General features: G+C 39.5%; 2 protein-coding genes across 5 annotated transcripts in view; both read right to left on the reverse strand.

The window, feature by feature from the left end:
* Nucleotides 1-3,581, reverse strand: part of LOC118820319 (collagen alpha-1(XXIII) chain) — a 139,010-nt gene extending 135,429 nt beyond the window's left edge. The window contains exons 1-2 of one of the 2 annotated variants that reach the window (XM_036588613.1): nucleotides 3,088-3,581; nucleotides 2,100-2,169 (exon numbers count right to left, since the gene is read on the reverse strand). In XM_036588613.1, coding sequence (XP_036444506.1) covers nucleotides 2,100-2,169; nucleotides 3,088-3,354 — 337 coding nt within the window. In that variant the 5' untranslated portion in view covers nucleotides 3,355-3,581. The remainder of the gene's footprint in view (nucleotides 1-2,099; nucleotides 2,170-3,087) is intronic. The other variant, XM_036588614.1, reaches the window with a different exon arrangement.
* Nucleotides 3,582-4,790: 1,209 nt separating this feature from the next.
* Nucleotides 4,791-11,868, reverse strand: clk4b (CDC-like kinase 4b). 3 transcript variants are annotated; one of them, XM_036588254.1, is made up of 14 exons: nucleotides 11,763-11,862; nucleotides 10,639-10,796; nucleotides 10,241-10,277; nucleotides 9,144-9,357; nucleotides 7,576-7,666; nucleotides 7,211-7,277; nucleotides 7,009-7,125; nucleotides 6,738-6,904; nucleotides 6,393-6,487; nucleotides 6,177-6,306; nucleotides 5,975-6,057; nucleotides 5,792-5,871; nucleotides 5,408-5,498; nucleotides 4,791-5,288 (listed from the first exon to the last, which is right to left on the reverse strand). In XM_036588254.1, the coding sequence occupies exons 2-14, from the start codon at nucleotides 10,763-10,765 to the stop codon at nucleotides 5,139-5,141; spliced, it is 1,449 nt and encodes a 482-aa protein (XP_036444147.1). In that variant the 5' UTR covers nucleotides 10,766-10,796; nucleotides 11,763-11,862; the 3' UTR covers nucleotides 4,791-5,138. The 3 variants fall into 3 exon arrangements, with proteins under 3 accessions (XP_036444147.1, XP_036444148.1, XP_036444149.1); XM_036588255.1 differs by lacking the exon at nucleotides 10,241-10,277 and having other exon boundaries at nucleotides 4,931-5,288; nucleotides 11,763-11,868; XM_036588256.1 differs by lacking the exons at nucleotides 7,576-7,666; nucleotides 10,241-10,277; nucleotides 11,763-11,862 and having other exon boundaries at nucleotides 4,931-5,288; nucleotides 10,639-10,765.
* Between the last annotated feature and the right edge of the window lie 933 nt (nucleotides 11,869-12,801).

Genomic DNA, 12,801 nt, shown 5'->3' on the forward strand with positions numbered 1-12,801 from the left:
TCTTCACTCTTGGCAAAACTTTGAAAATGGCAATGCAGCAAGATGATTGGAGCTCGAACAAGAAACTTGTAGCAAAGAAAACAAGAGCAGAAAGTGAACGGTGGCTCAAGTCAGTGTCCCATGAGACGTGCACGTAAAGCCAAACCATACCCACAGTTTGGCAGGCCCAACAGAAAGCGTGTGGATGCAAAGTCTGTAGGTAGGCATCAATGTCACAAAATCACTGTAGAGGCAGTAAATCCCACCGTTTATAATTCTACAAAGCATTCTGGGGGCACGTCTCTGATTTAAGCCTTAAATAAACCTGTCGTTTTCTCTGGGGCGCTACATTCCCAGAAAGTAAAACTTTGAAAAGAATGCAACAAAGTGCACAAACCCATGCAGGGTTAAGCACCTTCCGTCCTGCTTAACCGTTCCTATCGACACCCTCTATAGATTTTTATGCTTTACGGCTGAAGTTTCACAACATACCCACTACTGTCAATCAGGCCGAGGACAGAAGAACCACATTTTGGACTTTATAACTTCCACATGTTGGCTGTGTTTAAGCTCCATGAAGTCTATGAGAAGTATAGGATACATCTTGTGGTCACGCAGATGTACCAGCCAGTGGAGCACATCAGCAGGAGGGACACTGAGTTCTTGACCATTAAATGGGTAGATTACAAAGACACATCTACTACACAAAGTGTTGATGTGTAACAATACACGCATTTTCAGTTTCAGTACAATGAAGTCAAGATTTGATCTTTAATGTTCTGTGTGTTAAATGTCTTGATGCTGCAGAGCTCTGACTGTGTGCTAGTCAGATTGGTTTAACTCAGACAAATACACCATTTATTTCAAATCAAAAGACTTTTGTTGCATTTCTTTGTGCAAAATAGTGACCTCAATGCAGCTGAGCTTTAAACAGCACGAAAACCTGAACTGTCTCATGTAAACCTATATTCTATAGCATGGCTCCATTTTCAGCCCCCTGAAACTGTAAAGTCAACATCAACATGTCACAAAGGCACAGTTAAAATACAACAGTATGGGCTGGTCATATGACATGTCCTAGGTGAGAGTAAGTTAACGTATTCTCTACAGAGAACAACCCTTTAATGCATAAATACTGCTTATTTTCTGAATTTAACATATTGGGGAACAAAGAAAACATAAATAAATGAAGATTGTGCACTAAAATTTGCTAAAAAATGTTATAGCGTTGTTCCCTGTAGAAGACGTGATAACTTCACTTAGGAAATCCACAAAACATCATGTTTTTTGCAAAATCTACACTGAACCTGATACTGTTACTTGCCACTTTTTTCATGTTTAATGTTCAAATGAGAGACCCTTAGAAGAGACAGAGGACTGTATTAATGATACAGTTTTAAATTTGGATACTGTTTTGAATGTTCCTTTTTGAAATATTTCAGGACTGTATTAAAACTGTTACATGTTGAAGTGTTTTATCTAAATAAAAAAGCTCTCTGTTCAATTTTCTATGGATTGGTTGGCAATTTTCCCACAAAGCCCCCCAACACAAAGCCCCCTAACAAAGCTGTGCAAACTGATCCATCACTGACTGAGCATACTTATTCTCCTGATGTTCAAAGTGTGGAAACAGAAGAAGATGCTGTCTAACATCAACATCCAAGTACTGCACTCTTAAAGGTTAAGGTGCCAAAAAGAGTTCTTTGGAGCAATACCATACAAGAACCACTTTAGGTTCCCTCGGGAAACTTTCAATGGAAGGTTCTTCAGAGAAAGAGTAATATAAAAAAATATAAAATACCTTTTTTAAGGTCAAAAGAACCTCCACATAAAGGTTATATACCAGCTAAAGATCCATTTATCCAAACCAACAACCCTTTTGGAGCCTTTGGTTTTAAGAGTATACATGACCTATGATTTGACGTCACAGAACAAGCCTGATACTGTGATTTTAGTTGTTTATTCCAAAATCACATGCAGCCTGTCACCTGCAGCAAGAATGAGCTGATTATCAAAGATCTGGAGATCCCTCTATGCAGAGAAAGGCTGCTCTGTACAGAAGCCCGAGAGAGGACATGTCTTTAGAAAGTGGAAGTGTTCAGAGATCGAGAGAGACTGACCTGGTGGGCACGAGCACTCCTGCACGAGGTCCCTCGTAGTACGCAGCTTGGGGGCTTCCTCCATGAGTCTCTGAAGGAGTAACCATACATTTCTGTTAAAAGTCCCTGACTGACATTATCAGCTGCAGTGACTGACTGTTTGCTCAGAAATATGAGCTGTAATTACACTAAAATACAGAAGGGTTCTAACTAGATGATCTCATCAAAGCACTGGTAATCATGTGTAGTCATGTGATGACCACAGATAATGAATTAAAAATTAATAAAAAAAATAGTAACACAAGGCATGTAAATGTTAATGTAAATAAAAAATTGAACAATCAACAAATCAAAAATAAAATTAGGCTGTAAAAAAACAAACAAAAAACTACATTAAAAAAACTAAGAAAGAAAATAATCATATAAAAAAATAGAAAAAAAATCCAAAAAAATCCACTTTTTGAAAAATCATAATATAAATAACCCAGAAAATGTAAAAAAATATATGTGTTAAATCAGACAAAAAGCAAAAGTCCATTTGTTTAAAAATGAAATGAAAATCTGTAAAAAAATAAATAAAATTACATTTAAAAACAATAACATCTAAAAGAGAAACATACCAAATAAAACAACAAAATTAAAAGCATAAAACAAACTGTTTTGATAAAAAGTCAGAATATAAAGAATAACCTAGATGTAAAAATACACAAAAATGTTGATAAGACAAAGAAAACTAAAGTCAACGAATCAAAAATGAAATTAAAAGCTGTAAAAAATATATATAAAATTATATTAAAAACAATAAAAACTAAAAGAGAAAATAAACACACCAAACGAAACAAACAAACAAAAACAAACACAAAAATACAAAAAACTCTAAAAAGACTCTAAAATCAATTACACTAAAAAAAGCCAAAAATCGATCTTAAATTAAAGGCAGTTAAAAACGACTAAAATAAAGTAAAAACCCCTCAAAATCAACAACGATGAAAAGTCCGTATCTGCTCACCTTCTGAACGAGCTTGTCGATCAGATCCCACAGAGTCCCGTTCACCTCCAGCCATGACGGAGCTGAGCTGAACTCCGAGCCTCGCTCTGCCTCCAGCAGCGCCACTCTGTGCTCCAGGTGAGCCGACCTGAAGGTGCCGAGCACACAGAGCGCCACAGACACTCCGGACAGCACGAAGCAGAAGACCGCGGGCAGACAGAGCGCCGCAGGGGAGGAACTGCAGGACGCCGGTTTGTCCATCTCCTTCAGCTGAGCCTTACACTGCATCCTCAACACTCTCACAGCTCTGACTTCACACACTCCAAACTCCGTCTGAGCCCCTCTGAGCCCTCTCTCTGTCTGAGCTCAGAGCCGCGCGGAGCAGAACTCTCTGGACCTTCAGCTGACAGGACACACGCGGGGGACACACCGACACACCGGATAGGCCAATCAGAGAGCAGAGTGAGTGCGCGCGCTTCCAGCCTCCAGCTGTGTGAGGAGCGCGAGTTCTGCTCCAGCTGTTTCTCTCCGGGGCAACGCGCGCGCCTCGCGCTTGCACTTCCACCAATCCGCTTCCAGCAAGCGTGTGCGCGAGAGCATTTAAACTAAATGAGACCACAGCTCCTCACTTTAAAAGTGTTAGAAAGGAAACGACAGAACCTTTTCTACACTGAACTCTTAAACTGTCTGAATTTCCACAAGACAAACATGATTTAAAAAGCCTAAGAAGCTCCTCTGGTAACTGCTTCCTTATTATTAGACACTTTTCAGATTTCGGGCAAAGCTGAACTGAGTCGCCCGCTGATGTCCTAATACGGAGCTGTGGTGCCACCTACAGGACAATTTAACAGCTGTTTATTATAGGGAAAAAAAGATAGAGTCGTTTAAGTGTTCTTATAGTGTTGCTTGAACACTCACCAAACAGTAAATCGAGAACTCAGTAAAGTCAAAGACCACTACTCAAACCTCTAAGGACACTGAAACCATGCTTTCTTTCTAATTAGGTTGGAGACAAAACGCTGTGGGCAAATACTATAGATACAAAGTATGCCCTATGAACAACGTCTCACTGTCAAATAAATACACTTCACCAAAGCTCCCCATAGATTTAATCTGGGCAGTTGCAATATTGGGTAAAGCTTAGGTAAGCATCACCTCCTCCAATCAGAGGTCTGATATGGCTTGTCCTGCCCACTGAGCTTTAACAAAACTGGCCTTCCCCATTCTTGCTCTCTTAAAGCCTGAACAACTTTCTAAGCTAACCTAGCAAGAGCAACAGAGCTAGCAAACTAGAACATCTGTCTGAATGTTGTCTAGCTGTCCACTCGGTTATGGTAACAATCCCCAGAGGCACATCCAGCAGTAAAGTGAGTTTTATTTTTTAAAAGATCATCACATAAAAGCTGGATCTTTATTCACAGCAGGATGGTCCAAAACAGTCACCGCCCTGCTCACGATTGTGTTTAGCTCAGCATGAACTGTTTTAAGCAACATTCATGGTTTCTAACCCTGGTCCAGAGGTTCACCCACCTATATCTGTTTATCCTTCCTTCTCTAATACTCCTAATCTAATCAGTCAGCTCAATAACAAGCTCTTACTGAGTTGGAGTGGGTGTTTTACAGCAGGGAAAACACTCAATGTGCAGGACCAAGGCTGAAAACCACCATGATAAAACAACTTTCAAGTTTTAATAATAACAGTACAACAATGACTACCTGAAAACACAGTAAAGTTTAATATACACAATATAGACTGGAATATGGCTTGTACATTCGATCAATAAATACGTATGGACAGTAAGTAAGCACACAATTCTGAAGGAGAAATAAGTAGCATATGCATGGTGTAGCTTTTCACTGGTCAGCTGCATGTTACTGGCTCACTACAGGTCAGTAGAGGTATAAAGATGTAACTCATCACCATGCAGATGATGCATAGCTGTGTTTGTTAAGAAATCGTTTTCCTTAACACTTCAAGTTTTCATTTCTACTTATTGCTCCTTTAAAGCAGACTGATACAGTCAGTAGCAATCTCCCTGGGAGCTGTATTGAGGTGTAGATTGACTAGAAGGTCACTTTTTGCTCTCTTTCCTAAGAGGGGCAAAAAATGGGTGTCTGATGGCCTCCTCCAGGGTGATGCGTTTGGACACATCGTATTCCATCATCTTCTGAAGCAGGTCAAACAGCTGCTCGTGGACCGAGCTCTTTGAGGACATGTATTGCTGGAGGAGTAAAAAAGACAATGTATAAATATGAATGAACCGATTAAGCCGTTACACAAAACTCAAATCAGCTGCAACAGACTTTAGGTGTGACCTTCAGATGTTTGAGTGCGAGTTACCTTGAGAGGTTTGCAGTGCTTCCTCACGTATCTTCCAGATGAGGTATGCTCATCCCAGTCCAACTTGTCACGATAAACATAGTGCTGCTTCCTATAAACAAACCAGACAGCTCAACATTTACCTGAAGCTTACATTTCCTATGGTGTAACCAAAGCCCATAAAGTCTGTCTACTCGGCGACCGTCTTGGCAATGCTGCCAGGTGATCATTTCCAGTAGAAGACCAGACTCCTATCTCCCTGAATGAGGACTAACCAGTGTCCTCCTTTATAACCTCTCTCGTGAGACTCATACTAACCATTCTGTAGATGCCTGCTAATGATGTGAGAGAAGAAACCTACACCCACTAAATGTAAACCAAACAAATAGCCAGTCTTACTCTTACCCTGTTTTCTGAAGCAAGTGAACAGGTATGGGGCCTAAAACTCTCTCCATCATGGCCAGATGCTCCTTGCTGTCATGAGTCTGTAACACAAGGTGGAAGTGTGTCAATTAGCATGTAAAATGTAATGTTATGGATAAGATACTGGAGAATTCAGAGTAAAGGGAGCTCTGCCGTGCTACTTACCTGAAACAGTGTTAGTCCCAGATAGTATTCAATCAAAATGCAGCCCAGACTCCAAACATCGCAAGCCTGGTTCCATCCAAGCTCTGGCAATACAAACAACACAGAATGAATTAAAACCATCTTCAATTGCAGCTCAGGTTTGGAAGAGCCAATAACATTAAATACTGCCCTTGCACTCACTGTAATATAAAGAGACTCTTACCTAAGATGACTTCAGGTGCTCTGTAGTGACGTGTCGACACCACTGATGTGTGGTGCTCATGGTCATATGTAGCATTGCCAAAGTCCACCACTTTCACATCAAGATTCTTCAATGTCCTCTCATCCCGTTTCTATATAAAGATTTTTTTCTTTAGAAGTGCTTATTCCAAACTCCAGTGGTTTAAAAAGAGAACAAATGCTTAATATCACAGCTCACCAACTTGGCGTTGTATTCAATGTCAAAGTCTGAGTCCACAAACAGAATGTTTTCAGGTTTCAAGTCTGTGTGTGTTAGCTTATTCCGATGAAGAACTTTTAAAGGAAAATTAAAAAAAGCGTTACAGGGTAACAATTAATCATGTTATGTGCTGCCTGGAAGAACAAAAATTCCATGGGCAAATTAAACAAAAAAAAAGATAACAGAATAAAATGCATTAAAAATGGTAATTAAAGCAGTCTATGGCTCTATGTAATGATATATTTAAAATAAATAGGAAGAGATATTTGCACAAGTTAATTTTTACTATATCTGTTTTCAAAGCACTCAGTGGCCTTAACTCACAATGTACAGCATTGAAGATCTGATATGCCATATGTCTGATCTGGTCCACTGTGAAGGGCATGAAGCCATTCTCTTTGAGAAAGTCGTAAGTACTCATCCCCAGCAACTCAAACACAATGCAGATGTGGCCATGGTGGTCAAACCAGTCCAACATCCGCACACAGGCACTGAAAGGCATTGACATGGTTTGTTTTTGCACATTAGAAATCTCTCTTTTTTTTTTTCAACGAATTCTAGAAAATGAACACATCACTACATTGAAGTCACTCACAATCTCTTTTCAGAGTCCAGAGAGTTCATTTGTTCTAGCACCTCCACTTCTGACATAGCTGCCTCGCGATAACGTTCCAGATTTTTGATGATCTTCAGGGCCACTCTCATACCATCTCTGCCAACACATGAATAGAAAATCAACAGCTTACTTGTGGGTTTTAGTATTTCATAAACAGGCAGTCAGAGAGAGAAGAGCTTACTTTGAGTGGTCAATGCACTCCACCACTTTTCCAAAGGCTCCTTCTCCGAGAGTGCTTACAATCTCATCTATTAAGAAGATAAAAAAAAAGCAGGCCGTCAGTACAGCTTAATGACAATGTAAGTTAACCAATTATCAGACTTAGCAAGTGCATTACAGGGGACTGTGAACATTTCTGTTACAGTGTATGTATATCGATATTTACTGGTTTAAAAGCGTGCAAACATCCAGCATGGTACTCCCACATTATTTAAGTTAAATCTAGTACAAATATATTTCAGCTCCCCTTCAAAATGTAACCCCCAACTAACTTGAAGTCTCCCAACCACTAGACACAGAACAGACAGAAAGATATGTGTTCTATACATCTTGCTCTTAGCATGTGTCCATTGTGATAGATCAGGTGACCCTCCTCATCATCCTCAAAACTCCTGGTTCTTTTCCTGCGATGACTTTTCTGGAAGGAGGGAAGTGACGTTCACGGGCATCAGCATCACCATCATGACACCATCATCAAACACCAGCCAGAACCAGGCCCGAACACGTCATTCATTCATTCAGCAAGAAGGTTGGTGAAGGGGAGGGAGATATTCGGACCCGTTCAGAAACCCGCACCAGGCCACGGCAGCAGCAATTTCAAATTCAGCCCCGAACAACGGCACAGGTGCCAACATAGCGTGTGTTACAGAAGAAAAACATGGCAACAACATTTTCAGACAAGAGACTTGGAGTAATGTGGAGTAACAACACAACAAACTGTGGAATGGCTATTTTATTCTATGACCCAGTGTATATTGTCAAAGCAAAAAAAATCAAATTACCAATTTTCCACTTACCCCAAATGTAGCCAGCCGAGACATGTTCAGTGTCCAGATTTTGCTTCTTTAAATTTTACGCTGGACCTACAAGGCTAACTTTGCTAACAAACACCATAAGTTGATAATCACTCAAATCAATACATCCCCATAATTTCTCTCAACCTACTTAAACCACATCCAGGTCTACATTAAGGTCCTGCAGACCTGGCAAAGTAATTTAGAGCACAATATGACTGGATGTGAACTAAAGAAATGAACAAAACTTCATCAACAGACTGGGCAGCTATTTTAGACAACAGGTAATGAGCTGAATTTTGACTCACCTGCGGAATCAGACTTATGGACACTGGATTAGGTTCAAGATTCCTGTCATTTCTATTTTTAAACATATATCTTTAATTTGAAAATTCAAGAATAAAATATATTTTTGAAAAAAGGTCACATAACACAAGTGTCACATAAAACAAGTAATCACACAAACGTATCTGTACTATCCATATGCCTGCATGACCTGCAAACATGTTAAAGGGAGGCATAATCTGTCACACTCCTATTGTCTAAGACAGCTGCAAACTATTTGTTTTTCTAGATTATAGTAAACCATACTGTGCTCTACACCACACCAAGTTTGCGTGACCTTAAAGACCTGGATGCAGTTTAAGCAATTCGAAAATTATTAATACTGACTTCTAGTTTTTGCAACATTAGCTTTGTAGTTCAAGATTAAAACTTAAAAAAGCAAAACTATTTGGATGGCAAACATGTCTTGGCTGATCAACTACATCTGGAGTAAGTAGAAAATTGTGTAAATTTGATTTTTCACCAAATCATTTCTTTACAAACTTTTTTAAAAGTGCCATTTCTTTAACATACAGCTTTAAGCTACATATAAGTAATCTGCCACTACTTTGACTTTTCTATGAGAGCCCATAATAGAAGCTGCCTAAAATATATTTGATTTCAAAACTATCACTGGCTGGTTCTACACTCAGAATAGACTGAACAGATCTTCCTTTCAAAATATAAAGCATACAGAAGTTAACCAAAACCACCCACTGTATCACTGCATATCAGAAGCCTGTCAGAAGCAAAGTGAGTGATAGTCAAGCTCTTTACCGAGTGTGATCGATGGCTGTGGTGGTGTGAACAGTGGTGCTCTCTGCTGCCACGGCATGCCGAGGACTTGCTATAGTGGTGCCAGTCCTTGTCCCTCTCTTGCTCCCTCATGGGCACAACCCGATCGTCAGCCCACTTATCATACTTCCGCAACTCAAGACTGGGCTCTTGCGCCCTGTGCTCCGTATACTCCAGCCTCCTAGATTTGTGGCACCTGCAGAAATAATACAAGCTATAAGCATGGAAACATAATAAACAATGCACAGTACCTTCTTCAGAACGATCTGCAGGCACCCATCTGGAGACACTCAGCTTTCCTATATTGTCTCTACCTCAGAAACTTAGAGCACAAGTCTCTCTGATACAATTTATTAGCCCTTTCAGCAAGGGTGTGAAGAATATTATATCCTGATCTGTGAGGCGTCAAAAGCATCAAATGTCCTCCCAGAGGAAGAGGGATCGTCAACAGGGGCTATACTTAGAACAAGCCTCAGAGACAGCACCTCTGGGAATGCTTCACTCCTCCTCTCACACATTCAGACAGCTTGAGGAAAGCCATGCTTTAACCTGTCAATGTTGTAGTTGTAAATCCTTTAACAGGATGCCTCATCTCATGGTATGGCAGGACCTTGTATCTCAGTTAAGTGCCAAACATTCTAAACACATGCATCAAACCTACATAAGTAAGTCACAGCTGGATTAACATTATCTTTCAATACAAGCATATTAGTATGCATATACAGTCATACGCAAAATATGGGCAAATAATGATGTTGATTTCCTAAATGAAAAACGTTTATTAATTGAATCTAACATATTTTGAAAATAAAAAAATGTGGCATTTCTAAAAGTTATATTCAATGTTTTAATTTTTCTCAATTTGTTAAACTAAATAAACAGAAATTGTGCTCAAAAATGTGAAGAAAACACCACATTTGAGTTTGTTTACTAAAGAGGATTTGTTTACTTTTCTCTTAGAAAATCAATAAAACATTTCACATTTTAGCACACGACTGTTAGAGATCACAAATTTACATGCTCTTGAGTTGTTCAACCCAATTTGACCCCTTGAGGATCAAATAAGAACCATTACGCACCTGTTTATTTTCCCTGGGTATTTTTTCTCAGCTTGCTCTAAATCAAAAAGTAAACCACTAAGTCAATCTGGTCTGACAGAGGAATATATCCGAGAGGGGGGCAAAAAAATGCCTGAGAATACAATCCGCGTCATATGAATGCTATTTCCTTCACAGCATTCTCTGAATTGTTGGCACCAACTTAGTTTGAGACAGGCTTGACGTATCATTAGGACAGCCTGTTACAGCACATTGCATCCTAAACACAGGAATAAAAAGAGTACAAGAATAAGTACACTCTGTACTAATGGCCTTCATTTTACATCTAGCTTGAGCTGTTACGTGTACAAACAGATTAAGGGGTGTGTTTCTTACAAGTCACAACATATACAGTCTGTGCAATCCTGACTTTGAACTACCTTTCGTATGTCTTGTAGTGGTGGTATCGCCCGGGTCTCCTCTCTCTTTCCCAACTCCTGGAGATCCTCTTCGGCTTCTTCCGAACCTCCACCCGCTCCTCCCAGCTATACTCCGAGATCCATCCATCCGGCGACCGCATCCGCTTCGAGCGCCGCATCTTCCCAAAGCCAGATGAAAAAAGGTTGAAGTCATAAAAATCATGAGGGTGAAATCTTACCCCAGGACATTCTTTGCCCCCTGCTAGGCAGTAAAATTCAAGCCAACTGCTGCGATAACCAATACGACGCCCAGGGTCTCATTACTGGGGTTCAAGAGGCGGCAGCGATGCTGCTGCTTATCTCAAGCGACTTCGCTAATCCGGCTTTAGCTAACATTAACCAATGTTATCTAAACAAGCCGCACCCATTCCCACATAACTCCACACAAAACGCCCTTTTTACCGCAGGCTTCACTTGTAACCATGAACAGTTACTCAGACTGCAGCTGTAACTTTCTCTTTCACTATTACCTAACTTAGTTAACCCTATATAGTTTGTTAGCTAACGTTATTTAGCTATAAAATATTAAGGTTAGAGAACATATGAACTATGGCTTGCGTTTGTGAGAGAGCAGCAGAGGAAATGAGAACATATCTACGTTAACATTACACATTTTGGAGTTTTTCTCGTCTATGAATCCACACTTTTCCCAAAATATTTCATTATCTTCCACAGCTCTTGCGATTTTAAATGCTGTACGTCTCTAGCTAGATCAAAGTAGCACAAGAGCCCTTTTCACTGTAAGCTAACGCTAGTTAACAGCTAGCAAACACAACTCGTTATTTGAACTGAAAAGCGAGTGCTAAGCTACTTAACAACAACTAAAGGGGTCACTCGTACACTATGCCCACTACAGTTAGGTCACACACAGATCAATGATACAAAATGTTACTCCCCTTTTTAAACAGCTTCCCATTCAGTTTGTATGAGGCGCTAAAGGAGTCTGCTAACCGGTTAGCGCTAACTGTTAGCTAACTTGCTCCTTCGCGTCACGTAGAGACACCAAACAGTTTACTGCTGTCTCCAGCTAATGAATAAAGGTGAGAATCAAGGTCAAAGGTTAGCTTAACTTAAAATATCCTCACCTCAAACTAGCGTGTATTCCAAGTGTTGAAATAAGACACTGCGCTCTCCACACGATCCGCACTGCTTCCACACAGCGTTTACGACTCTCTTCGACTTCCGTTTCACTCAAACAAAAACAGAGCGGCTGCGGGTTGGGTTTGTGGGAAAAACGCTCAACAAATTTGAAGTCTCTGCAGTGAAAGCAAGACTATTGAACCTGGGCCCTATTTTAATGCGAGCTCGAAGAAAAAAAAATAATAATGCCATTCACAATGTAATATTTAGTAATTAGACAGGGTGTTGTGTATCATTTAGGGATGGTCGATACTACAGATTTTCTGATACTGATTAAAATCAACACTAACAACATAACAATACACACTGACGTTTCTTGTGCACACGAAAAAAAGGCTAGACTTGTGATTTTTATAGTAAGGAGGCTATTCTCTCAGGCTATTCTCTCAGTCTATTCTTTCCATCCTCTTTGGGTTGTGCCGTTATATTTTACCATCTAAAATAAGGGTCGCTACTAAACATTTGAGGGCCGTTAAAGACATCCTAGTTGGGGACCCCATCCAGTCCAGTCATTTGATGTACACAAGAATGAATTAATGAATTAAAAGAATGAAATAATTAATACTTAGTGTAGGAAACAGAAAGACAATAAAATAATAAATAACAATGTACAGGTAAAATGCCATCTACTAAATTACATACATAAAATCATGAAATAATATAATGAACTAAATAAACACAAGCATGTCATTGAAAATTAAAATGTATTTCCAAAATTGCATATTTATGCTTAATGTGATCATGCAATAAATGTGTCAAAATGATAATTAAAATGTAATTTATCTTTTAGACACTTTCATTCTCTAATAATACACTTAAACTGCATTATCAAAAAGAACACCAGGCTAGAAAATTCCCTATTTTATTATCCTCTTTATATTTTATTTTCCTCTTTACCTGTTCTGTTTTCCTGTCAAAATGAAGTATTGATTATTTTTCAGGACCCCAAGCAGGATGTCTTTCTCTTTGATAATGCAGTTTAAA

The sequence above is a fragment of the Colossoma macropomum genome, unplaced genomic scaffold, assembly GCF_904425465.1.
Source record: "Colossoma macropomum unplaced genomic scaffold, Colossoma_macropomum, whole genome shotgun sequence".
In the NCBI taxonomy this organism is placed as follows: domain Eukaryota; kingdom Metazoa; phylum Chordata; class Actinopteri; order Characiformes; family Serrasalmidae; genus Colossoma; species Colossoma macropomum.

Bases quoted from the DNA above. Each gene is read 5' to 3' on its own strand.
- clk4b (XM_036588254.1), bottom strand. From the start codon at position 10,765: ATGGATGGATCTCGGAGTATAGCTGGGAGGAGCGGGTGGAGGTTCGGA. The intron at 9,358-10,240 runs GTGCGTAATGGT...TTATTTCTGCAG, and splicing joins TACCCAGGGAAAATAAACAG to GTGCCACAAATCTAGGAGGC. The intron at 6,307-6,392 runs GTGAGCTGTGAT...ATCTTTATATAG, and splicing joins TTGAATACAACGCCAAGTTG to AAACGGGATGAGAGGACATT.